Here is a 27,089-nt window from a genome sequence, read left to right as displayed (position 1 = left end):
AAGCTCAGTGTGGAGACTCCTTAAGATTCTCTCCCTCCCTCTGCTCTCCCCCACTCCCATTCACGCTGGCTCTCTCAATAAAGTAAGTAGCAAGAAAAAAGCAACTAGTTAGGTACAAGGGAAACCCCATAAAGCTATCAGCTGAGTTTTTAGCAGAGTTTACAGGCAAGAAGGGAGTGGCATGATATATTCAAACTGCCGAAAGGGAAAAAACCTATACCAACAATATTCTACCCAGATAGCTTATCATTCAGAATTGAAAGAGACATAAAGGAGTTAATTACCACTAAACCATCCTTATAAGAAATGTTAATGGGACTTAAGTAGGAAAGAAAGGCCTTAACCAGAAGAAAATTATGAAAGGAAAAAATTTCACTGGTAAAAATATAGTAAAGGTAGTAGATCAATCACTTATAAAGCTAGTATGAAGGGTCAAGGACAAAAGCAGTAAAATCAGTTACATCTACAGAAATTAGTAAAGGGATACACAAAATAAAAATGTAAAATATGTTATACATATAAAACATGAGTGGCAGAATAGAAAGGTAGTGCTTTTATTTATTTTTTTTTTTTTGAGAGAGAGAGAGGGAGAAAGAGAATCTTAAGCAGGCTCCCCACCCAGCACAGAGCCTGAAGTGGAGCTCCATCTCACAACCCTGAGATCATGATCTGAGCCAAAATCAAGAGTCGGATGCTTAACAGATTGAGCCACCCAGGCGCCCCTAGAAAGGTAGTGCTTTTAGAATGCCTTTGAACTTAAGTGACCATCAACTTAAAATAGACAATATATGCACCTCATTGTAACCATAAGCCGAAAACCCATAATAGGCACACACAAAATAAAAAGAATCCTAACATAAAGCTACCAAAAACTATCAAACCAGAAGAGAGCAAGAAAAGAAAAACAGAACTACGAAAAAAACCAGAAAAGAAAATGGGAATAAGTACAATACCTGTCAACAATTACTTTAAATGTAAGTGGACTAAATGATCCAATCAAAAGGCACAGGGTAACTGAATGGATAGAAAAACAGGACCCATCTACATGTTGCTTACAAGAGACTCGCTTTAGACATAGGGACACATACAGACTGAAAGTGCAGGGATGGAAAAAGCTATTCCATGCAAATGGAAAGGGAAAAAATCTAGGGTAGCAATACTTACATCACACAAAATAGATTTTAAACCAAAAGACAAAGAAGGGAATTACATAATGATAAGAGGAACAGTCCAACAGAAGGATATAATAATTATAAATATCTATATACCCAATATGTGAGCACCTAAATACATAAGCAAATATTAATAGACATAAAGGGAGAAGTTGACAGTAATACAATAATAATAGGGGACTTTAACACCCCACTTACATCAATGGATAGATTATCCAGACAGAATCAACCAGGAAACAGTGGCTTTGAACACACATTAGACCAGGTGGACCTAACAGATATATAAAGAACATTCTATCCCCAAACAGCAGAATACCCATGATTTTCAAGTACACCTGGGACACTCTCCAGAACAGATCACATATTAGGCCAAAGAGCAAGACTCAATAAGTTTAAGAAGGCTGAAATCTTATCAAGCATCTTTTTCAACCACAATGCTCTGAAACTAGAAAACAATTACAAGAAGATTACTGGAAGAAATACATGGAGGCTATACAACATGCTACCAAATAGCCAATGGGTCTATGAAGAAATTGAAGAGGAAATTTAAAAAAAGATACCTATAGACAAACGAAAATGAAAACACAATAGTCCAAAATCTTTGAGATGTAGCGAAAGCAGTTCTTAGAGGGAAATTTATGGCAATACAGGCCTACCTCAAGAAACAAGAAAAATCACAAGTAATCTAACCTTATACTTAAAGAAACTAGGAAAAAGAACAAATAATGCCCAAGGTTAGTAGAGGGAAAGACATACTAAAAATCAGAGCCAAAATCAATAGAGACTAAACAACAATGGAAAGGATCAATGACACTAAGAGCTGGTTCATTGAAAAGGCAAAGAAAATTGATAAACCCTTAACCAGACTCCTCAAGCAAAAAAAGAGCAAGGACACAAATATATAAAATCAGAAATGAAAGAGAAGTAACAACCAACATGACAAAAATACAAAGGATTATGAAAGACTGCTACAAAAAAGTATACACCAACAAATTGGACAACCTAGAAGAAATGGATAAATTCCTAGAAACAGACAATCTTCCAAGACTGAATCAGAAAGTAGAAACCTGAACACATCAATTACTAGTAATAAAACTGAACCCATAATAATAATAAACTCCCAGCAAATGTCCAAAATCAAATGGCTTCACAGGTGAATTCTACCAAACATTAAAAGAAGAGTTAACACTTACCCTTCTCATACTATTCCAAAAAGAAGAGGAAGAAATGCTCCCAGATTCATTCTAGAGGTTAGCATTACCTTGATTCCAAAACCAAAAAGAAAGACACTACAAAAAATAGAAAACTACAGACCAATATTCCTGATGAACATAGATATAAAAATCCTCAGCAAAATATGAGTAAACCACATTCAACAATACATTAAAAGGATCATCCACCAACAAAATAAAAAGGCAATCTATTACTAAAGGGCAGAATATATTTGCAAGTGATATACCAATAAGGGGTTAATATTAAAAATATATAAGAATATAACGCAATACCAAAAGAACCCCAAATAATCCAATTAAAAAATGGTTAGAGGGCCTGAACAGAAATTTTCCAAAGAAGACACACCAATGGCCAACAGGCACATGAAAAGATGCTCAACATCACTCAGCATCGGGAAAATTCAAATCAAAATGGTTAGTATCAAAAGGACAAGATGTAACAAGTGTTGATGAAAATGTAGAAATAAGGGAGCCCTCATGGACTGTTGGTGGGAATGTAAATTGGTACAGCCACTATGGAAAATGACATAGAGGGGTGCCTAAAAAAAAATTAAAACTAGAAATACTGTACAATTGAGCCCTTTCATATCTGGGTATTGAAAATGAAAACACTAGAAAAGATATATGTACCCCTATATTTATTGCATTATTTAAAATAGCTAAGATATGGAAGCAATGTAAGTTTCAATCAGATGAATGGATGCAGAAGATGTGATACATAGATACACAATGGAATATTACTCAGCTATAAAAAAGGATGGAATGTTGCAGTTTACGACAACATGGATGGAGCAAGTGAAATAAGTCAGACAAACACAAGGTACCATATGATTTCATTCATAGGTGGAAGTTAAGAAAATTAATAAACAAAGTTAAAAAGAAACACAGACCAAAGAAACAAAACAAAACAAACCAGGCTTTACACGCAAACAATGTATCATGGAACACTACATCAAAAACTAATGATGTAATGTATGGTGATTAACATAATAAAATTAAAAAGAAAAAGAATATGTGATATATATTTTTAAATACATTTTTATATATTTTTAATATATATGGAATATTACTGAGCCATAAAAAAGTATGAAATCTTGTCATTTCCAACAACATGGATGGAGCTAGAGAGTATAATGCTAAGCAAAATAAGTCAGAGAAAGACAAATACCATATGGTTTTCGCTCATGTGCAATTTAAGAAACAAATGAACAAAGGGGAAAAAAAAGAGATAAACCAAGAAGCAGACTCGTAACTATAGAGAACAAAGTGATGGTTACCAGAGGGGAGGTGGTGGTGGGGAATTGGTGACATAGATGAAGGGGATTAAGAGTACATTTATTGTGATGAGCACTGAGTAATGTTTAGAATTGTTGAATCACTGTATTGTACACCTGAAACTAATAAAACACTGTATGTTAACTATACTGGATTTAAAATAAAATTTAAAAAACAAAAGAAAAAAAAACAAAACCAGGCTTTTAAATACCCAGAACCAACCATAGTTGCCAGAGGAGAGTGGGGTTTGGGGATGGGCAAGATAGTTGAAGGGGATTAAGATGTACAAACTTCCAGTTATAAAATGAGTAAGTCAAGTACAACATTGGGAATATAGTCAGTATTCTTGTGACAACTTTGCACGGTGACATGCAGATTGTAAGTGCAGTAATGCTGAGCACACAGATAATTGTTAAGTCACCATGTTGTCCACACCCCAACTAATGGACCATTGTATGTCAACTACAATTTAAAAAGAGTTCAAAAATCTGAACGATCAGGACTGATTTCTGGGATATAACCAAGAGTAAACAAGGACCTAAAAGCCATACAGAGTTACCAAGAGGAAGGTTCAAGATACAAGTTCAAGGGTGCTATTTATGGCTAGAGAAAACTGCAACTATCCCTTGAAACACTGCACAGAAGAAATCTTTTTTTTTCTGATGGTCAGCAGGGGTAATGATTATAGACATTCTGAAATCTGAATAGGCTTGTAAAGAAGCAGCAGTATGAATGTTAAACAATTGATTATTTCTTCCAGGAAGAAATGTAACTTTCCAAGCCTCCCATTGTGTCTCTTAACTGCATTGAACAATTTCCATGAAAAATTATTCACCGTGCCCAAGTTTCCAGAGGAACAATTTCATATAGAAATTGTTTCTCTGTTTGACAACCTTAGCCACGTAAAATACTATGTTTGAAAGTAGAACACACTATTCATTGCACAGTATATATTAGGGGAGATTGTTCCATGTAATTCCAAAAGTTTATATGCCACTCTACAATTCAAAAATGGCCAAGGAGGTACATGGACCCAGAATAATCTAATGCTTTCAAAATGAAAGCATAATAGCAGTAACTTGTCATGGGGCTTAGGAAGATAGGACTAGCTATTTCGTAGATTTGCAGTTTATCACCTGACAGAGGCAGCATGTTTACCATGCTCTATCTTTTGGAAATATTATTGCTCTTCATCCATGTCTGAGCCAAGAAGAAATCCTGGAGTTTGGCCTTCTGCATACTTCCATTTTAGAAGGAAACTTGAAAACAAGCAATTCTGGGAGCCCAGACCTAATTTTTAAAGTAGCTAGATGTACCACAAAAGATAATTATACATATTAATGTCCACTGTGGGTGTTTCCAATCCTGTTAAGAATTCTCAATAAGATCCATAATAAGAACACCATTATGCAGTTATATAATTTTGTTTCCTACGTGCCTCTTAGCAAGTGAACAGAAATTCTGGAGGATTTCGTCTATGGAGCTTTTACATTGTGCTTGGTGACATAAGCCCCAGTGGGTGAAAACACGGAATGAATGGATCACTGGGCCTTCCCTCTGTTCCAAAGCTCCAGAGTTCACCCAGCCCCACGTACCTGCTGCCGAGGGGAACTGGGCGGCACGTGGTGTTGGTGTTCCGGCTTACGAGCCTTGTCTGCGTTTGTCCCGGCCATCCCGGAGACATCACCCACAGCATACGAAGCAACATTTTACCCATTTTACTGTCGTGGGGAGAACGAGAGGCAGGGAACTCTCGTTTCTTCAGGCAGAGGTTATGTGCCTTCCTCTTAAATTCAGAAAGAGTGAGAAGCATTGCCCCAAAATAAGTCTCTGAAGGGAGAGGCAAGAGGAGAAAAGGACAAAGAAATGGAGGTTTCTTCTTTAAGAATCACAGTAGTCAAAAGCAAAGGAACAATATAAACAAAGTACCCTTTAAGACAGTGCTTAATAACCTGTCTCTATCTAGGTTTGAGCAAAGCAAAGTTTCAGTTAAAAGTCCATCCGCTTTAAGGGCTTTTGCGGTTTATCAAATATTGTTACACTTAAAAATATTGTTTACCTTGCTACCTGTGGCTTTAATTTTTTTTTTTTTTTATCATTACCTGTAAGTCGGCAATAGAACATTTCATATCCTTTCTACCTGTGAAGATGCTTTTAAGGCATCTGGGTAAGTACTATTACCTTCAATAGTATTATTGCTTTTAGGGCCTTTGTGTTCTCAAAATACCTGATTATTAATATGCCTGTGAAAATGCTTCTGATAAAAGATTTTAATTGGAGTTGAGCATAAGTCAGGCAGAGCAAATGTTCATGTTTTCCTTTTTTTCTCTCATTTTTTGATGTACAGGAAAGAAGTTCTATTTCACAGAGGCTTTGGCCCATTAATTGGCACTAGAATTATTACAGCTACGATTTTGGGGGGTCAGATCTATGATCTCCCCCTAGCAACTATCATAGTATCTAACATGTGATAGACAATAAATGTGTTGAATTAGTAACTGGAAATTAGGGAACACCTGGTGAGATCATAGGTCTCTTCTGTAACCTGTATACCCTTCTTATCCAAAGGGTCCTTTGGTTGATAAGTATGTATCTGTGGGTCATAATTAGAAGTTTTTATGATGCAAAGTATATACTACGGTATCAAATATTTAGTACCACTTATGCCCAAAGCACTGCGCTAGGGGACACAAAGATTAGTGTCAACACCCATGCCCTCTGAGAGTCTGTAAATGCCCCCGAAGGGCAGGAGGGAGCTCCAGGGTTACATTGCGAGATAACTGTATGGCAGGGTTCTTAACTTCATTAACAAAAGAAACTTGCCCTTTAAGTCAACTTCCCTTTCATCTAAACGATCACTAATGCATAGACCTACTTCCCTTCTCCAATTGGCTATCACTGTCCTGTAACAATTCCCCATTGTTCAAACCTGTGGAACACTGAGGTACTTTGTATTTGTACCCTGTCTTCTCACTGTCCCCTGTCCCTTTCAGCCCTAAGAGAGGCTGGAAAAACCTACTTATCCCAGGCACATGTGATCACTAGGCAGAGGGTGCATGTTTCTACTCTTGGATGTTTGTCTTGTGGCTGCCATCTTGAAAAGTACCAGTTAAATGGGATGACTTCAGAGTTTTATTCTTGTGTTTCAAAACCTATTACGGAGTTAGAAAGGGGGACGTTTCAACATAAATGCATCTGTCTCATAGTTTTTCAAAGCAGCTGTAGGGATTTCATTTTCAGATGAGGAATCATTTTCATTTTTAGCCTGTCAACTACAGTGAGCGTTTTGTGCATACAAATCCTGCCACAAAGACCTTGGGGGTGTCAACCCACCCCAGTGATCTCAGAAATTGAGATTCCCTACTCCCCTTCAGCCATTCCCCCGCCATCCCAAAGAGAACAAAAAATCATTTAAAATACTTTGAGGGCAAGCAGCAAATCGCTTTTTTAAAGATTTAAGAACTTGAGGAATTTGGCATTTGCTGTTTATGGATGGGAATCCAAAGCAAAATCAGTTGTTGTGTTCTCTTGCAAACACTCCTATGTTCAACTGCTGTGTTACTGTCCCATCTGTTTTTACCAAGTTTTCTAGCTTCCTCCTCTGTGTCTTGAGCTGATAAAATCAAGGAGGGGGCGTCTACCAGGTTCCCTTACCATCTTCCAGGCAGCTAAAGCTGTTCAGATAGCTGAGACCTCCCTTCGTTGGCCCTTCTGTTTCTTAGTGGGGAAGGGCCTATTCCAACCCCAACTGGTGCTGACCAGTAACTTCCTACCCCTTTCCCTTTAAAAGCAAGGTCCTCAACCCTTGGCCACTTATGCAGCATCCTTACCTCTGAAATGCATGTAACGATCAGATGGAAAAGCCCTCCCAAAGGCGACTCCTACCCCTGTAAAGAAGAGAAATCTGTTTCTGTAAAAATGAAGAGCCAAGAATTTAACTGGAACACCTTTCAACTTCACTGTGGACGGTGGTGATGTTTCTTGGACTCTCTGCTGGCATTCAGCACCTAATACTTCAATCCTGTTTCTGCAATGAATGCTCTCTGTGCAGAGTCTGATGAATATCCAGAGGAAGTGCATCATAAACCAAAGTCGCTGCTAAAAGCAGTTCTAAGAAGCGAGTCATTTTCTTAACGTGGGTTCTAGCAATTCAATTTCACTCAGAAAGAAACCTTTACAGCAGCATGAACAGGATTCACCATCAGCTACCAAACCTGAGGCTTTCTGTGCTAAAAGTGAAAAAATACATGTACATCCCTGTGATCATAGTTGTAATGTAATTCTAAGACTCTTCCTTATTGAAAACTAAGACCTGAAAAAGACTTTAGTAAGAATTCTACTTTTCTCATGTAGAGAAGAGAAAACTAAAGTCCTGTGAGGTTTAGCTAGTCTCCTTGACCTAACTTAGTTAGTCCAAAGTCAAGAACTTAGAACCATTTCTCAAGTCCAGTTCACTGCTCGGTCTTCCCCACCACTTTGCCTTTCTTACAAAGTTGTCTTCCTCTACCCAGCCCCCCGCCCCGAAACATCCTTTATCCATCACTCAATCACTCAGAAGAATTCAATGGATCAACTTTTTTTTTGGATTTTTTTTTTTATTAGTTTCAGAGGTCCAATTTAGTGATTGATCAGTTGCATACAACCCCCAATGCTCATTCCATCAAGAGCCCTCCTTAATGCCCATCACCCAGTTACCCTATCCCTCCAGCCCCCTCCCCTCCAGCAACCGTCAGTCTGTCTCCTAGAGTTAAGAGTCTCTCATGTTTTGCCTCATGGATCAACTTCTTAGAGTAAGTCATTAATAATTAGCCTAAGTGAAACCTCTGGGTCATCATACCTTGCACTATGAGCAAGGGAGAGGCCAAACTTGGCCTTGGCTGGCCTTTATCAGGTTCCAGGAATTGTTGAAGATGCTAATCAAGAAAGTGCTTTCTTGCTCATAGTGCAAGGTATGATGACCCAGAGGTTTCACTTAGGCTAATTATTAATGACTTACTCAAAGAAGTTGATCCATGAGTACTTGCCTGGTGATGGGTATTAAAGAGGGCACGTTCTGCATGGAGCACTGGGTATTATACACAAACAACGAATCATGGAACACTACATCAAAAACTAATGATGAAATGTATGGTGATTAACATAAAACAATAAACAATTTAAAAAAGAAAGAAAGAAAGAAAGTGCTTGAATATTACTAGGAAGTATTTTCACCTCCCATCAGCTACACTAGGCCTTGGCTGTGTTACTGAAACACTTACATCCTTTAGGTTTGTCTCATCCATTTGAAATGCAGCATACTTAAATTAACCAACAAAATTAACCAACAAAATCGCAACAACATAGACTCTGTCAGTTCATTAAAATATGCTAACAGGCATACAGTTTGCTAAGTCACCCCAGGAGGGCAGAAGAATAGGGCTGCTTGGACACTGAGCAGTGGAAACATGCCCTTCCTGTCGTTTTGCAGCCAAAAATACCAAACAAGCTTGCAAGAGACAAGATTCACCTTGGCCTTCTGGCATTTTGCCTTCCTCCAGGGAAATGAAGAACATGGGGATAACAATTACAATACAGGGTGGGGAAATCAGCACCTTTTTTCCCCCCTAGTGTTGCCAGACAGGTCACAAGCTCCTCTTGATTTCTTTAAAAAAAAAAAAAAAAAAACTGGTTGAATAAAAAGGTTCCTGAGGGGTAGAGTTTAGCCCAGAAATAGGTCAGTACCTCCCTAATATTCCATTTTAAATGTGGTCCCAAGACAGAAACAGGTACTTTTTAACAGGCTCAGATTCAAGACACATTTTTTTTTTTGAGAAACAGTTACTCAATGAGCTAGAACTTACCATGATCATTCAGATGACAAATATGAACCCCCCCAGCTACGTTGCAAAGGATTCTGCTCTGGAATTTATCAACAGTTGTGTTCGTTTGTTTTCTTTTTTTTTTTTTTTTAATTTTATTATGTTAGTCACCATACATCATTAGTTTTTTTTTGGTTTTGGGGTTTTTTTTTTAATTACTATTATGTTATGTTAATCACCATACATTACATCATTAGTTTTTGATGTAGTGTTCCATGATTCATTGTTTGCATGTAACACCCAGTGCTCCATTCAATACATGCCCTCTTTAATACCCATCACCGGGCTAACCCATCTCCTAACCCACCCCTCCTCTCTAAAACCCTCAGTTTGTTTCTCAGAGTCCATAGTCTCTCATGGTTCATCTCTCCCTCCAATTCCCGCCCTTCATTTTTCCCTTCCTTCTCCTAATGTCCTCCATGCTATTCCTTATGTTCCACAAATAAGTGAAACCATATGATAATTGACTTTCTCTGCTTGACTTACTTCACTTAGCATAATCTCCTCCAGTCCCATCCATGTTGATGTAAAAGTTGGGTATTCATCCTTTCTGATGGCTGAGTAATATTTCATTGTTATATGGACCACATCTTCTTTATCCATTCATCTGTTGAAGGGCATCTCGGCTCTTTCCACAGTTTGGCTATTGCGGACATTGCTGCTGTGAACATTGGGGTGCATATGGCCCTTCTTTTCACTACATCTGTGTCTTTGGGGTAAATACCCAGTAGTGCAATTGCTGGGTCATAGGGTAGCTCTATTTTTAACTTCTTGAGGAACCTCCACACTGTTTTCCAAAGTGGCTGTACCAACTTGCATTCCCACCAACAGTGTAAGAGGGTTCCCCTTTCTCCACAACCTCTCCAACATTTGTTGTTTCTTTCCCTGTCCATTTTTGCCATTCTAACTGGTGTAAGGTGGTATCTCAATGTGGTTTTGATTTGAATTTGTTGTTTGTTTTCTTAACAGGTTAAAAACGCAGCTGCCAATGTACTCAGGGAAACATGGCTAATTTACAAAAATACAAAGCTAGTAAAAAAGATAGATCATGCAAAAGTAAGAAAACATCAACGAAAATTCTTGCAAGCTATTCACCAGTAAGTACCATTTCTCATTTGTTGCCTTCCTGCTTGTGTAGCTCTGGGTCTAAATTCTCACACTTGGTCATTCTTCTCTCGTGAGAGAAGAAAGAAGAAAACACTGTCATATCTGTGCCCAGAAGACATTATTTGGCATTTTAGTAATTCCACAAATGAAATGCTGAGAAGATTGTCAGTTCTTTTTAGGACTAAAAAAATCATTCATTATGGGGGAGAATCGTCATTTACTGTATTAACTAAAATGTCTTCTCAGGTTCTCTCTTTAGAAACAATATTTTCAGTTGCAATTGTATTTCCTACTATAGCTTAATTATTCATCTAGTTTGCTCTAGGATGTTTAGTTTGTGTCTACTGCAAAATCTTGACAAACATTAACTATTTTATGACCTGTCTGGATTTTGTTTTTAACACCCTGCCAACATGTTTCTATGAAGATAGTATAGACGCTTGATTTAATACTTGCATTTTTAAATGAGTCTTTACTCAGGACTTGGGGGATTTTCTATACACTCCGTGTTCATTATAGATTTTATAGTGCCTGCAGACCTTACACTCTTCCACCATTATTCTGACTTTATCCAGACCACCATTATTCAGTTTGTTGAAGTTCTTCACACCATTTTGTTGTAACACTGTATATAACCATCATAGACTTTTAAAGGACAAATGCCTCTGTAGTGAGTTTCAATAATGACTTGAAAGCACCAATTTTTCTCCCTCAGGCTGGCAGCATCCTTACCGTAAGTACATTCATGTGGGCATCCATCTTGAGGCTGCACAGCCTTGCTCTTAAGTCCATGCCATTTCTGTGTGGGGAAGAGCAGATCTGTCCCATGGATGGGCCAGAACAGTAGCTTTCCTCATGCAGCCTACCAGGGGAATCATGGAAAGGTAGGTCAACACACTGGGTATCCTGATTAGATGGCAAGATGTGTCTTTCTCGGAGCTGCCTAGTGTGGTAGACCAGAAAGCTCTGAAGCTGGAGTTTTTATTGTATATCCTCAGGTAGCACATACCTAATATATTATACTGAGAGTCTCTCGGAAATCACTCAGCATTCAAGGGCTACCCTTTCACTTCTCCCTCCAACTGTGCGTTTCTAAATAGCTAGCACTCACAATGTGGACTCTGTGTAGAAATTACTACCATAATGAGAATAAAATCCAGGCACTGTGAGATCTAAAATGGAGACTCCACACATACAGTACAGTAGAGCCCGCCCTCATGGCTCCTCAGAGCGCTTTAGTCATGTTCTTGCTGCCACCAGCCCCAAAGTGACATCATTTCCCCTTTAGCTCTGGGATGTCACACTGGGCCCCCAACTATGCTTTTTATCCCATTGTAAGGAAAGGCTAGAATTTTAAGATAATACTCTGTCCAAGTCTGGGAATGTGTAAAAGGGAAACACAGAGGGACACCGGATCAGATCTGGCTCCCAAGAAGAAACTGCTTGCTGGAGATCACGGCTACCTTTATAACCAAATACCACCCCCTAGGAGCCTCCACATCTTGATTCCTTAAAGTTTAGACTAAGAGAGCGAGTCCCCGGAGAGACACTGAGCCTTCACCTCTGAGGACAGGCTGCCTCCTCAAGGGTCCCCGGGTACCCCTCTCCTGGTAGAGTGGCCATTCCTACACCCCCACAAGTGTACCACATAGAAACCCAACATTCATCCAAGATTTCTCCATACTGTGGAGAATCATCCTTTGTACTTTTAATATTTCAATACGAACTTATATTGTTCAGGTATATTAAAAAAAAAACACACAAAACTTACCTTTGTGTGTGTGGGCAGGTGTGGTCAGTCTATGGGTCTAGCAACCACACATGCCATTTCCTCTGGGATCATATTTATAACCCTTTCTGTCAGTGTGATGTACCTATTAAATAGAAAATGAAATGTGAGTGTCCTTGGGTGCCATTGATAAGTTTTTATATAACAAAACTATTGGAAAAACTGCTTTGATGGTTTCTGTAATAATTTTGTAGCCACATGTGAATGGTGGGTATTTATATTTTTATCTATCTTGTCGCAAAATGCACTCATGCTCCAATCTTGGGGCAGGTGGGGGCAGCTTAGGGGTGTTCACTGTAAATTTTTTTCAACTTTGCCACAGGTTTGAAAATTTTTATAGTATGTCAGAAAAAATTATTGGGGGAAGCGAAGTTGAAAAATTGCCCCTAAGCAATTGTTAGATTTCTAGAAGGTGCACGGACCCACTCTTAAGGGGTTCAAGGTATAGCTTACATGGGCCTTCCAGAATCCTGCTCTGGGATAGCATAACAGAGGAAACCATTCATGATTCTTCTGCTTCTTGCAGACATTTCTCATTCTGTTTCTTCAGTAGCAACAATGTAGTTCTGAAGTAGATCAGCTTCGAGCAACGCAAATGTTCTAAATTGTTTTATAACTTAGTCTTGGGGTTATCTGATTTCCTTTGAGGTGGGAGGGTACTTATACTTTGTAAAAAAAAAAAAATTAAGAAGTACAACTGGACATTTATATGGGCTGGGTTTTGGCTAGATTATTCTAATCGTGCCTAATCTCTCATTTTGAGTGAGTGAGTGAAGTCATGCAGGAAAGCACACAGGGCTCGATTCTTCAGGGCAAGGCTCCCATTGCCCACTATTCAGACACAGATTTATAATTTCATTGGCTAGAGCTCTGCTGGCCTCTCCCATCCTCTGATTTGTCCTGAGAGCTTTTCTGGAGCTCGATCTGGACTCCCCTCTTCCCAGCGTCTCTCCCTGACACATGGCCTCCCTAGTCTCCAGTAGATGCCTGCTTCTCCAGGCTCTGTCCTCTTTCCAGTAACAGATCTGTCTTTAGGGATCATCACTTAGTGCCAGGAAGCATTCTGTGCCTGTAGACCTTTGAGCACTTTTTCTGGTATCAGCATTAACTCTTTTAAAGTGTATCATTCTTCTATCTCAACTACAGACCCAGCAATCAACATGAACTTGTCTTGGAGCCGAGAAATTCAGTAAACAGAATTTCTCTGATGCTGAGTTTTTGGATTACCCACCTTTCAGAAAGCCAGGCTTCTGAACAGCCCCAACTCGGAGTAGATGTACCCCCTCCAAGAAACACTGACATTATAATCCCATTGTTGAGACTATTGTCCCTATGACATTCATATTAGACCAAAATGGGTCTTGTAGTTTACTTGGACATCGAGTATCAAAGAGGCCATAATGACCTGGTAGAGGTTCTTCCTTCTGAACCTTCGTTCTGGAGAAAGCGCTGTGTTTCGGGTGAGGCAGTCTCTCAGCAGTGAAGGATGCTAATATAATTGAACAGTGTTTTTCTGTGATCACTGTGCCAAAATCCTGCAGAACCTTAACAGGATCTTTCCGCCAATGAATCGAGCCCCCTGTGCACAATTGAACACCACGCTGTTATTTTGTTCCAGAATATTTTACAGTTTCTTTTCTTTTGTTTTGTCTTTTTATTTCAACAAAATGAAAATAGAGCTCGGAAGTAAGTTGTGTGAGCCGCTCCCCTCAACATTTGCAGAATTTTCTACTGGCTGCATGCACCCAAGTGGATCCTTTATTTGTGAATTTTAGTAGTCTGATTGCTGCTATGGAAATGTGATCCAAAATCATGATCTTTTCCTGTGATAAGTGAAGTTCACAAGGAAGAAGTCAACATATGTTCCTTATTCTTCTTTTGGGGGGCGGGGGGAAGGGAAGTAAAACACACACCTTTTACCTTTTATTCTGACAGCTGAAGCTTTAAGTAGGCTTTTTTTCTGCCAGTTCTATGGTTCAGGCAGTCTCAGAAGCAGCAAGGCAAGATGATTTAAGTGCAAGTAGCTCAGGGGATTCCAATCGAATAGGCTGCTCTACGTCAGCTTTCCGGATTAGTGGAAAAGAAAATGGGCAAAATTCTACTGTCAGAAACATAATATAGGAATTCAAGAGAAGCAAATTAGGCTTCACTGTTTGGAAGACAGAGTACTCACCTCAGCGAAGGGACCAGCACTCTGGCCCTTCCGCGGGACCGGCCAAGCTCAGGACTTTGCCTGCACTCACTAGTTGCTGGAGGCTTCTGATCTGGTTCCCCAAACTTGGGTCATTCATGTGCCGACTCTCCTATTACTTAAATCTGAAAACAAAGCTTGATGTAAGTCTCTATCACAAAATGGCTAAAAAACAAAAACAAAAACAAACCAAAATGAAAAAACCAAAAAACCATTCCCAGCAAAGAGAGGTAAAGGCAGCATTAGCCAACAACTGCAACACTGGCGTTGAATTCTAGCCACGGACCGTTGCCTGCAGAAAGCTCTCAGCTGAAATCCTGCTCTCTCTTTTTTCAGAAAGGAGAGACTAGCAGGTGTTGGGAGATAAAAACGGGATAGAACCAGCCTGAGACATTTTTCCTGTAATAATCATGAATTGGAAGAGAATTAAAGAGAACTGTCTCTCCATCTGGTTTAGTATTTAAGGTCTTCTTGTTTGCGTGTCACTTGGCCATCTAGAACACCTCTGCTGGTATAAATCCAGCACTTCAGAACCACTGTCCTCACCTAACCCTATTCGTTTCCTCCATTAAGAAACTGAAGGTCAAATTAGGTCCAGGGAGAATGGAGTCCATGTCTGGCCCCTTTGTTTTCTCTAGTACATTTCTGTAGAATGACCCCACACATGTTTCAAGGGGTTTTTTTTTTTTTTGGCAGGGGGAGGGAAGGGACTTGTTTTTAAAAGGCAGACACAAGAACTGTAATCCTTGTAACTACTTAGAGAAACCTATCTCAACGACGTGTTAGATTTAAATACATATTTGTAAATTTCTTTTACACTTAAACATATTCCATCTCTAGAATAGCACAGAAAGGAGCCAATTAACTGAGTTCCAAGCATTCTAATAGAGAAACACAGACTTGCAATGATATGTTATAACCTTAAGCTGTTTTGGATGGTTAAATATCGTGTTATAGGCAGGTGTCAGTTAAACCCATACTGGCAGAAGGAACTCTATCTTCACTGTCAAGCAGATTTGGGGACATATTGGATATCATAGTTTCAAAACAAAATCCCTGTGCATCATGAACATTTGTTGCAAAAATCTCCCTGGCAGTAAAATCTTGCCCTGTGAATTTTTTATCCCTTTTTTGTAATTACCTTTCATTTAAATTGGGAAATTATCAAGATGACTCTCCAACATCAACACTATACTTTACAAACAACGTGTCATCAAGGCAAAAAGGTTAGCAGGGACTTTTTTTTTTTTTTTAACTAAGTAGCTGAGAGAGACTTGCTCCTCTCCTGGAGCATGGCTCTGAATCGTTGGCTTAAAGAACAATAAACCACTTGTCTCCTGTTGGAAAATCTTCATTTCTTGGTACAGAGTAAGCAATGAATAAATATTTTTTTAAAATATTATAGTAAATAAGTTAAGGAATAGTAAGAGTTGTCATTCAGAAAGATTTAAAAAAAAAAAAACCAGTGGTCGTTTGACTGTCAATCAGATATATGCAATGATATTTCAAAGTATCTAAAAGTAACTTTACAAGTAGTGGTCCCATCTGTCAGACATTTTAATTGTCCGCTGACTTTTATCTACAATAAAAAATTAAGGGAAATTCTCCCAAGGAAATGGTCTGGCTTCCCTTCAAATTCATGGCAGTTTAAGATAAAAGTCAAGGGAAACACAAGGAAGAATAAGAGAATTATGTGTTTTGAGTTATCTTGCTGCTGGTTGAATAAAAGCTTTCTTTTTGCTAATAAGAATCTCACTTATCACTGTGTTTCATCAGGTTCAAATACCTAACCCAATCCATCTCCAGCTGAACAGGGCTATGCCCCGTATCTAGTCATGTAGGCATAGGAAGGTGCTCACTGCTCCAACATTGATGAAATTGTCGTCGCTTTGCCTATTTCTTCCTATGTCTATTTGAAACGATACTGGGATTTTAAGGAATGTTTTGACTTTTCTCATATGGTTAAATCCTTATGAGCCTTACTCCGTTCAACTTTTAACTCCCTGGTAAATAGTTGTCCTAAGGACACCTCATCTCTTTCTCTCTCTCTCTCTCTCTCTCTCTCTCTCTCTCTCACTCCTTTCCTTTTTTGCGGTGTTGGGGAAGCATGCTTCTCATTGTACCAGATACATAACCAGTTTGGACTTGACCCCAAATATTCAAGGCATTATCCATGCAGTTCTTTGCTCTTGTCAATTTTATGCATGCTCTTTGGAAGGCGTATGAGAGCAGTAGAAAGGAAGGAGCCCTTCTGACTTCAGATTCTGTCTTTTAGATTAAGAAGTGTAAAGATGGAGCAGAGGAAACTAAATGACCAAGCCAATACCTTGGTGGACCTGGCCAAGGTAAGCTTGGGGTCTCAGCCCTCGTGATGAGGTCTGTTGGAATGAAGCACTGCATAGTAACTGATCGTGCTTTGGGAGGAGGACACCCCAAACTTGCTTCATCAAGCCAATAAACCACCCTAAACCCAACTTAACAGAATTTTCCTAAAACTCTTCCTTCATATGCTCTTTCCCTACATAAATTATTCAACCCCCATTCTAAAAGCCTTCCTACTTACAGGGGCTTGAAAATACAGTAAGAAACATAAGTGGAATATGAGACAATACCATTGGGTTTCATATTTGTCATTCAGTCTCATCCCTTTGAGAACAGAACTACATCCTGGGTTTGACCATGACGTTCAGGGCTACATAGGACTCAGCAATAAAATTATTTTTTTATTTATTTTAAGCCCACTCAGAAGACTGCAATGTTGAAATTTAAAAAAAAAAAAAATTACATCGTAACATGAGAATCATCTTTCCAAAAAAAAGAGAATCAGTTTTTATAATTTAGGATTCTTTTTTCATTATTTAAAAAATCATAGTACTTTTTACAAAGCACATTAATGGTCCCTTGATTCTTCTGTCACACTCACAAGATTTATCTGGTTGATTTTTGCTTGTTCCTCTCAAGTCAACTCCACTTTAAAAATATGAATATTTGCCCACAATGACAACCTTCCATTTTCCTGAGCTAATTCCAAAGGAGGCATCATGTGGAAGTTCTCAACCTTTTTTTTTTTTTTTTTAAGATCTTATTTATTTGACAGAGAGAAAGACAGCTAGAGAGGGAACACAAGCAGGGGGAGTGGGAGAGGGAGAAGCAGGCTTCCCGCGGAGCAGGAAGCCCGATGCGGGGCTCGATCCCAGGACCCTGGGATCACGACCTGAGCCGAAGGTGGACGCTTAACGACTGAGCCACCCAGGTGCCCCAGTTCTCAACCTTTTAACACGAATGCTTTCAAAGGGGCAACTCTCTCTAGGGGCACCTGGGTGGCTCAGTCGGTTAAGCATTGGACTCTTGACTCCGGCTCAGGTCATAATCTCAGGGTTGTGAGATCAAGCCCTGCATTGGGCTCTGCACTCAGCAGGGAGGCTGTTGGAGATTCTCTCTCTCCCTCTTCCCCTCCCTGCGCATGCTCGCTCTCTCTCAAAACAAATAAATAAATCTTTAAAAAAATAATAAAAAAATAAAGGGACAACTCTCAGTTGGATCTGTACATCCTGTTGTTTGTCTTATATAAAGCCTCCAGTATCACTAGGAAAATTACACCTATTTATTCTAGCCTCGTGAAATAACACAACGACATTATATTTGTCTTAATGCATATCAGTGACACATGCAATATAAATATGTAAAAAGTGAATATTTGAGGCCTTACAAATAGAAGGTAAGTGAAGAATTCAATGACTTACCCCCAGGAGAGCATATGTTGTGCATTGAAGATGGGCAGCACACATGAGACTCGAAAATGTTCTCAATTAATATTTACACACGTGGCTCTCAAATGGACACGTCTTGAACAAAGATGGGGCAGACTCTTACATCACTCCAAGGCCAAATGATAAAAAAATTGGGTAAATAAAGCAGACCACTTGGAAATAATATAACATTTTACTATATATAATTAATTTAATATTATAAATCTGCACTATATAGTGTCACTTCAGGAGTCTGTCTATAAGGCAGGATGCTCACAGATATGTGCTGCGCTATTTCTTTCAAATTATTTCTTGAGTACCATGCTTATTATTACAGCTACAGAGCTGTTGTGCCATAAGGGTTCAGTATTTTTGAGTGAGTGGATGTTGCTCCCATATTCTCAAGACTATGTAGTAAAAAATAAAGTTAATGTGCTCTGTCTCCATGACCAAGCTCAAACTAAGTGTCTGTGTCCTGAATAGTAACTCTCTTAATCAGTTCATTTATCATCATTAAGAGGTTAGTAAGCAGGTAAGAGCACATTTAATAGAGGGAAATAAGATAGAGGGATGGACAGCTTCAACAAAGGTTTTGAAACTTGGGAAAAGGATCAATGGAAAGAGATTCGTGTGCCCGTCCTTCCCTTCTTCCTGGTCTCTCAGTTCCCTCCAGAAACATAACTGGGAGTCCAAGTTATGAAAAGCCTCTCATCAAGACAATTTCAAGATTCGCTAGAGAACAAAAAACATTTTCCTCTTTCAAACCACTCAGCTCTGATAAACCCATAGCTAACAGGGTAGACTGGTAACTTAATCTCCCCCCAACTTTTTACCTCTCAAAATGCTTTTACCCAACGGAGAGCCTGTAATTTGAAACCTAGGGCCACAAAAGATCATTCAGAATTTTTTCTTGCTTTAAGTTACTAAATTACTTGACTAAATTAGTTTGTCCTAAACGTCCTTCATATTCCACCTTCAAAATTTTTGCTACAGTCCAGTACCTTCTGTGTACTATTATGATTATTCTTTAAATCTGCTTCATTTTAAAAATTACCCTTGCCCTAATAAGTATTACATGTTGCAAAACGAATGTGACGTGCTAACTTTTGTAACTGCTATTAAGAAATCTACACAAATATTAAATCACAACTTTGTCTCGACACCACCAAAAATCATGGGGCATACCACCAGCAAACCTGTATGACATTTTCTGCAACTGGATCAGGTTAAGGCCTAAAATCTTACATATTTTTAGGAGGGGGAGGGTGTGGGGGGGAAGGGAGAGAATCTTAAGCAGGCTCTCCATCCAGTGCAGAGCCCAAGGTGTGGGGCTTGATCTCACGACCCTGAGATCACAAACTGAGCCAAAATCAAGAGTCAGAGGCTCAACCGACTGAGCCACCCAGGGGCCCCAAAGATCCTACATTTCTAAATCCTGGCATTGAACAGACATCCTAAATCTGCTTTGCAAAGTCAAGTGCTCCATCAGCTGATGCCCCTATTTCTTTGTGTGCCACCAAAAGGAATCCAACCCTCAGACTTGGAGAGTTGACAGTTTGCTTCCAGGGCCAGTGTCCTGAAACCTTAGTCCTTGGTTTCCTTATCTGTCTCCCATCCTGTTTTGTAGACCCAGAACATCATGTATGACATGATTTCCGACCTAAATGAACGGAGTGAAGACTTTGAGAAGAGGATCGTTACCGTGGAGACAAAACTAGAGACTCTGATTGGCAGCATCCATGCCCTCCCTGGGCTCATCAGCCAGACCATCAGGCAACAGCAGAGAGATTTCATCGAGGCTCAGATGGAGAATTACGACAAGCACGTCAGCTACGACAATGCCGAGCGGTCCCGGTCCTCGTCCAGGCGACGGCGGTCCTCCTCCACAGCGCCACCGACTTCATCAGAGAGTAGCTAGAAGAGAATCAGTCAACCACAAAATAAGACTTTTTGCCATCATATGGTCAATATTTTAGCTTTTATTGTAAAGCCCCTATGGTTCTAATCAGCGTTATCCGGGTTCTGATGTCAGAATCCTGGGAACCTGACACTAAGTTTTAGGCCAAAATGAGTGAAAACTCTTTTTCTTTTCCTTTCAGATGCACAAGGAATGCACCTATTATTGCTATATAGATTGTTCCTCCTGTAATTTCACTAACTTTTTATTCATGCACTTCAAACAAACTTTACTACTACATTATATGATCTATAATAAAAAAAAAAGTTAATTTCTGCACATACTTGTTTGGTCACTTGACATTTCTAAAGGTTCAGTTCTCACATTGTTTTCAAGCTAAGATGACTGGTTATCACCTGATACACGTTGATAACTTTCATTACCCAGAGTCTGGCTGGTTGGAAGAAGACTTTCAATCACCCTGTACTCCATTCACTAAGATGCTCCCCCATTACAAAATGTTACAGTCACATCCATTTGACACAGGGAGCTTACTATTCTTGTTGAGTTTACAGTGTCTAGTTTCTAATTGCGTTTATTTCCAAATTATCTGGAAGGTGGAGCTGTTACATCAAAGCATATATATAGACCAGATGCTTTCTGGAATTATTTTATTCCCAGTTTACCAGGAAATGTATTTAAAGAAAGTTATCAGGGTACACTACTGTCTGTGAACTGATATTGAAGACTTTTTGGTCTAAACCAGTTATTTCATCTTTTCCCTTATATTTGTTTATTATGGGAGGCCCGTGATGCGCTTGGTTTGGATTCCATGCGTATTCATACATGCATCTGTTTGCATAGTCCCTAACAGCATAATGGACATACATGAGCCTAACTCAACATGTCCATTATCACCTGGCAAATGGTCCCCTCTTAGTCTCTACTTGTGTATTTGGTACAAGGAAGTAAATGGCACCTTGTCAATTTCATGCGTTCTATCACACTTGTTTCATAGCTGGTTAAGGTCAGTTGCAGGGAAAGGGAACAGGGTGGTTAAATGTGGCCAGCACATCTCTTTCCAAATTTACTTTAAGAATTGACTGGGTTTAGAAGAACCATCTTAGAGGGGATAGCAGTGTGGAATTCCCTCACCTGCTCATGGTCTCCAGAGCCTACCAGAAGAGCTGATCTACAGTAGCAGGGGTAACACATCACAAAAGTAAGGCACGATTTAGACAGTTCTTCAACCTTGGATTGGCCTAACCTAAAATTTACTCCACATTTTCAGAAAATCTGCTTTTGCCCTCTTCCCCTTTATTTTACACCATACTGTTTGGTGTCTACCTTACCAAGTAATTTTCTTCTCCCACAATTAGAGTGCTCAATCTCATCACTTTGCATAATTCAATGAATAAAATCACTTTCATAACTATTCTCCATAACTGATGCAAAAATCAGACATTTCCATTCAAGATCAAGGACATAAAAGGATGATTTCTTTAGATTGCAGGAGGATTGTTTTTGATTTATTACCCGTCTCAAATGGCTGAAAAGAAAAGCCATTCGCACATCTTACATGTGTCTGTGTAGGGTGAGGATGAGGCCTAGAAGGTCTTTTAATAATAAGTGAAAGAAAAACTTTTAGAGTACCATTTTGGGAACATATTGCTGAATTAAATGAACTTCAAATCTGACCTTCATGGGGATGTCTATTCCATGGATGAAATTAAAATTTTCTTTTATGGATTCTGGGTTATATACAAGAATAGATCCAGTATTTGGTGCAAACACTAGACATAAGAAAGAGAGAAATTTTGAAAAGATGATTGATTTGTTCTGGCAATTGACACTGTTAATTCTTATATAAGATTATATATATATAAAATATTTAAGATTATAAAATTCTTATATATACCTCTATGGTGACTAAAAAGCAGAATAGCAGATAATTAAGTTTAATGATCTTCTTATTGATCAATTAGCACCACCATCCCAGAATATACTACAAGACTAGGGAAAGAATAATATATAGTTGAAGAACAGAGAAGAGAAATTAGATTTTAGATTTCATGACCTTGTATTTATCCTCCTCTTCCTGATTAAATGCAGCTCCTGTAGGTTGGCAGTCATCAGTCCCCCAAATTTGATCTGTCTTTTCCTGCTTCTTTATGCAAAGTAGATGAAGACTGGTAATGATTCGACAAAAGCGTATGATCCTTTGTTTCTGTATTTTAAAAAATACCAAATAACCAGAACTTGAAAGAGGAACAGAAGACCCATCAATCGGGTCGACATTATGGTCAACGAGTTGCTGAATGAACCCTACTTCCCTGCAACATGACCACAGTCTCCTCCCATATGCCTTTCAGCAGGAGGCAAAATCCCCTGGGGGCTCCTCAGATGACTACTCTTTTGTGGGGATCTAGGCCTTGCTCTAATTTGTACTTTGTCAAAATTTCTAATGATAATTGAGTGTTTTTACACCTGCCAGCCTACCATACCTGGGCCTCCCTGTTTCCTGACAGTCAGGATGGGAACATAGGGCTACCACAAATCATTTTGAATTACAACAGCCCCTCCTTCCTCAGTAACTTTCTTCACTTCTCCTACTTACGCACAATGTCACAAGTTGGCCACAACAAAGAAGATGCCATGCTCATCAAGAAACAAGGATGAGCCAAGTTTAACAGGTAATAGATCTAGGAAATTGAATATGTTTTCTCCCCAGTTGCTCCTCCCTTGGTAACTCTTTTCCAAGAGCTCTTCACACCAAAGCATCAGCAATAACCCAATAATGATATTCCAAAAGAGGGTATTATGTTCCAAGGAGAGGATGGGAATTGGGAGTGGGCAGGGGACCTGTAGGTTAGGTTTAATACAAATCTCAAGGTGTGGATTAAAATTCTACAGCCCTACTATTTTGCAAATTTACCTGGTCTTGAGAGGTGGAATAACAGAGTGGAAAGAGCATGTGGTTCAAAGAACAGGATTTAGAACTGAGTCCTGACACTTGCTAGCTCTATGCACTTGAACAGACTTAATCCTACTGAGCCTCTTTCTTCTCAGCCACAAAACGAGTGTCCAAGGAGATAGCAGAGGGCCTTTCTGAAGCCTAGCATCTATTTTTCCAAATGATGGCAGACATTTTTTATTACCATTTCCAGTATAAGAACAAATGCCAAACCCCCCAATACCTGCCTGTCTTACCACTTCTAACACCTGGCAGTAGAGTTTATAAATTCTCCCCTTTGCTTAATTAATTCTTAAAGGAAATTCCTAGACTCTGCATTTGTTGATTCGTTTCCTGATCCTGTCATTGTTTTTTTGTGTAATGGGATCTAGAATATCAATAGGTACATATGCTTTGTCTTTGTGATTCTGACCTACCCTTTCCTCCGCTTGCCATCCCACAAAATCTGTTGGTAAACATGATCCAGAAGTGTGGAGGGTGCTTGCGCCCTATGCTGATGACTTGGGATACATGATTAGGGCTGAGCTAATATGGCCACCCAAGAGTTGGACCAAAGGGCTCAATTCCTTTTCCAAACCCATCTCTGTCATTGGTGAGCTTCCACGTTCTTCTCCCCATCTGTAACACACACAGGTACAGTTTGTGCATTCTAAGGGGAACTGTCAAGCCAATCCACTAAGAAATACTATCAAACTGGCTTTTTGACAAATGAATCCTAGTAGATGTTGTGAGGCTGGAAGCCAGGGCAACAAGGGGTAGGACACCAGCAACTTCTCCACCTCACTGACACTTTGGCCAGAGCCCCTGACAGGCACGCTCCTTTGTGATTTCTTAGGTCAGGGAAGAAAAAAAAGTCCATCAATGCTGCTTTCTAGTACTTCTATGAAATATGTCTCGAGTCAGTGAACCTGGAAATAGAAAATATAGATTATGACTTCGCAGATATTTCCCATTTCAAATTTTTAGAAATAATTTGAATTCCCCATCTCCCCCCTACCTCCCCCTCCCCCACCGACATGGCCTTTTCTACTTACAGGTTTTCTTCTTTTTCTTCTGCCCCAGTGTTCATGGTCCCCACATGGTGGGGTTGGGGAGGGGTTTACAAAAGTAATTAGGAATTCCTGGGGCTGCTTAATCCTGGCAGTGTTAGGCGTTCTGGTTTGGAGCTGGCTCAACTTTAGGTCCTGCTGTAAGGTGAGTGTGAGGAAGACTGTAGTCAGCAGACTATGGCTAAACAGAACCCTCAACAGGATCCTTTCTCTCTCCAGGCTTCCTACTTTGTTAGTAACGTGACTCCTTGACTCCTCGTTAGGAAAGTGGCTCTTGTGTCTTTCCACAGCCCAACTACTTAATCATCAACTTCCCTGAGGTCTCCTACCCACCCGACCCCCAAAAAAATCTGTAAAGAAGATACTTTGTTTAAAAAAAAAAAGATATTTCTTGTTAATTCTGTTACTTCACATATTTTGTGCCAGCAAAAACCTAGTGCCCTCAGCTAAGATTAAAGAATGGAAATATTTCAGGGGTGCCTGGCTGGCTCAGTCAGTAGAGCATGTGACTCTTGATCTCGGGGTCGTGAGTTCAAGCCCCATGGTGGGTGTAGAGATTATTTAACAGTAAGAAAAAAAAAAATCTTCAAAAAAAGAAGGGAAATATTTGAATTCCTTTATTTTTTCCCCCCAGGGGCTGCTTTGCCTGGTAGGATTTATTTATTTATTTTTACTTAAATTACTTTAGCTCAAGGGAAACACACATGCACTGTGGAATATTTTGTGGGTATGAGTGACAAGGGACTCAAACAGGTGACAGAACAAACTCAGTGTGGCCACCTACGCTCTGAGACAACACCACCTGTTACCTCCACTGAAGCTGGACCAGTGAACGAAGGCCAGCACCTGACATGCTGGAGACACTGTGGCCCCCAGCCCTGCTCAGATGGTGGATGAGGGATGTTTTGAGACACTGAAATAAAGATATCTGTATCTTCACTGTACAGGAAGAATCAAAATTGCCTTAGTAAGAAGACATTTGGTATAATGTACAACAAAAATCTAACACCTTCTGGTCATAACATTCTAAATCTACATTATTCTAAAAGACCAGAATTTTCACTGTGCCACCTACCATCCCTTCAGGGGGGCTAGAATACATGCGTGCCTGTCTCTCTGATTTTTACACGTGTGATGTGGTTATGCATAATTCTGAATCACAGATGAACCTGTTTATCCCGCTTATTCCCACTTTTGTTTTACTGCTTATAAATGGAATTGTCAGGTCGGACATTCTTATTTTTGTGGGCCTTGGGAATATAAATCCAAAATTAACCATTGTGTTGGGTAAAATCACTGTGCCTCAAAGAGGAAACTAACAGTGAATAGATAAAAGGTGTTAAGCGAGCCAATATTTTTATTTTTGAGTTTGTAAGGGGAAAGAATATAACATGACTGCAAAAGGGTACTTTTCGCTGATTTCTTTAAAAAACTTAATTTTGTACTATTTCTATGTGTTTTAAAACATGTTCAGGGAATGTGAGGATTATACTTCACTTGAGAGACAGCACTGGTAACAGAGGGGTTATTGCTCTTCAATCAGAATGCAGTGGGGGAAAAAAAAGGTGGACAAACATTTTCTAGTGATGGGAAAACAGCTCCAGTATGGAATCCTTTGTATCTTCATGAGATTCCTGCTTCCTCTCCCTTCTAGAAATAGTCACATTAAGAGGACATTTTCTCTGCATCCATAATAAAGTAGATCTGAAAACTTAGGAAAAAGTCAAAAATTGCTTTTTTTAAAAAAGCAGTACTTTTATTAACAAAAAAAATTAAAAGATTACATTTTTAGAGTAAAAGCCCTTTACAAAGTAGTTGATGAAAACCTGTTTATAAAAAGGAGAGGAATTGGGGCGCCTGGGTGGCTCAGTCGTTAAGCGTCTGCCTTTGGCTCAGGTCATGATCCCAGGGTCCTAGGATCGAGCCCCGCATCGGGCTCCCCGCTCCGCGGGAAGCCTGCTTCTCCCTCTCCCACTCCCCCTGCTTGTGTTCCCTCTCTCGCTCTCTCTCTGTCAAATAAATAAATAAAATCTCTTTTAAAAATTATAAAATAAAATAAAAAGGAGAGGAATCAAGGAAGCAATGTGTGTTTTCATTCTTGACTTTGATAATTAAAAAACTAGAAATTAAAATGATGTCGGAGAAACAAACAAAAAACCCCAGCAAGAAAGCATGAAAAATGAGAAAGCAAGAAAGCATGAAAAATGTGAAAGCATAAAGCAAGGAACCCAAAGTGAGATGAAACCTAGCAGCCTGGCAATAAGTAACCAGGGATGAATTTACACTCTTAAAAAATAGAAAATTTAAGATGTATTTAAAAACAATACATATCTATGTGCTTTTTACAAAAGGCATATAAAAGAAAATGATGGGTAAAAGACAGATGATTTTCCAAAATAACAGATATAAAACGATTCTTTTTTTTAAATGATTCTTAAACAGATAAAAAGATATTTTATTTACAATAAGAGATGCAAATTGAAACTACACTGATACGACACTTCTCATCCATTCGATTGGCAAAAATGGAACGTTTGACAGCCCAGTTCCCTGGGAAGTGGGCATATAAGCACTTCAATCCTCTCCATGTGGGAGTGTAAAAGGGCACAACCCTCTAGAAGGAAGTTTGGCAATGTCTAAGAAAACTACATTTATTTTTGACCCAGAAATCTCTCTTCTAGGTTTTGACTCTGAAGATAGAACATCAAGCATTATAGGAGAATATACAAATGAGGTGGTGAATTACAGCATTACCGATAATTGCAGGACATTGCATGCAACATAAATGCTCATATT

At 39.2% G+C, this 27,089-nt stretch overlaps 1 protein-coding gene across 3 annotated transcripts in view; it reads left to right on the top strand.

The window, feature by feature from the left end:
- KCNN2 (potassium calcium-activated channel subfamily N member 2) overlaps positions 1-20,603 on the top strand; it is a 462,735-nt gene extending 442,132 nt beyond the window's left edge. For all 3 annotated transcript variants that reach the window (XM_078067612.1, XM_078067611.1, XM_078067613.1), the window contains 3 exons: positions 10,507-10,634; positions 16,900-16,969; positions 20,001-20,603. In XM_078067612.1, coding sequence (XP_077923738.1) covers positions 10,507-10,634; positions 16,900-16,969; positions 20,001-20,291 — 489 coding nt within the window. In that variant the 3' untranslated portion in view covers positions 20,292-20,603. The remainder of the gene's footprint in view (positions 1-10,506; positions 10,635-16,899; positions 16,970-20,000) is intronic.
- The last annotated feature ends 6,486 nt before the right edge of the window (positions 20,604-27,089 follow it).

This window comes from Halichoerus grypus, chromosome 2, assembly GCF_964656455.1.
Source record: "Halichoerus grypus chromosome 2, mHalGry1.hap1.1, whole genome shotgun sequence".
Taxonomy (NCBI): Eukaryota; Metazoa; Chordata; class Mammalia; order Carnivora; family Phocidae; genus Halichoerus; species Halichoerus grypus.
Note: the sequence above shows the minus strand (reverse complement) of the source record. Positions and strands in the feature narration are given on the sequence as shown.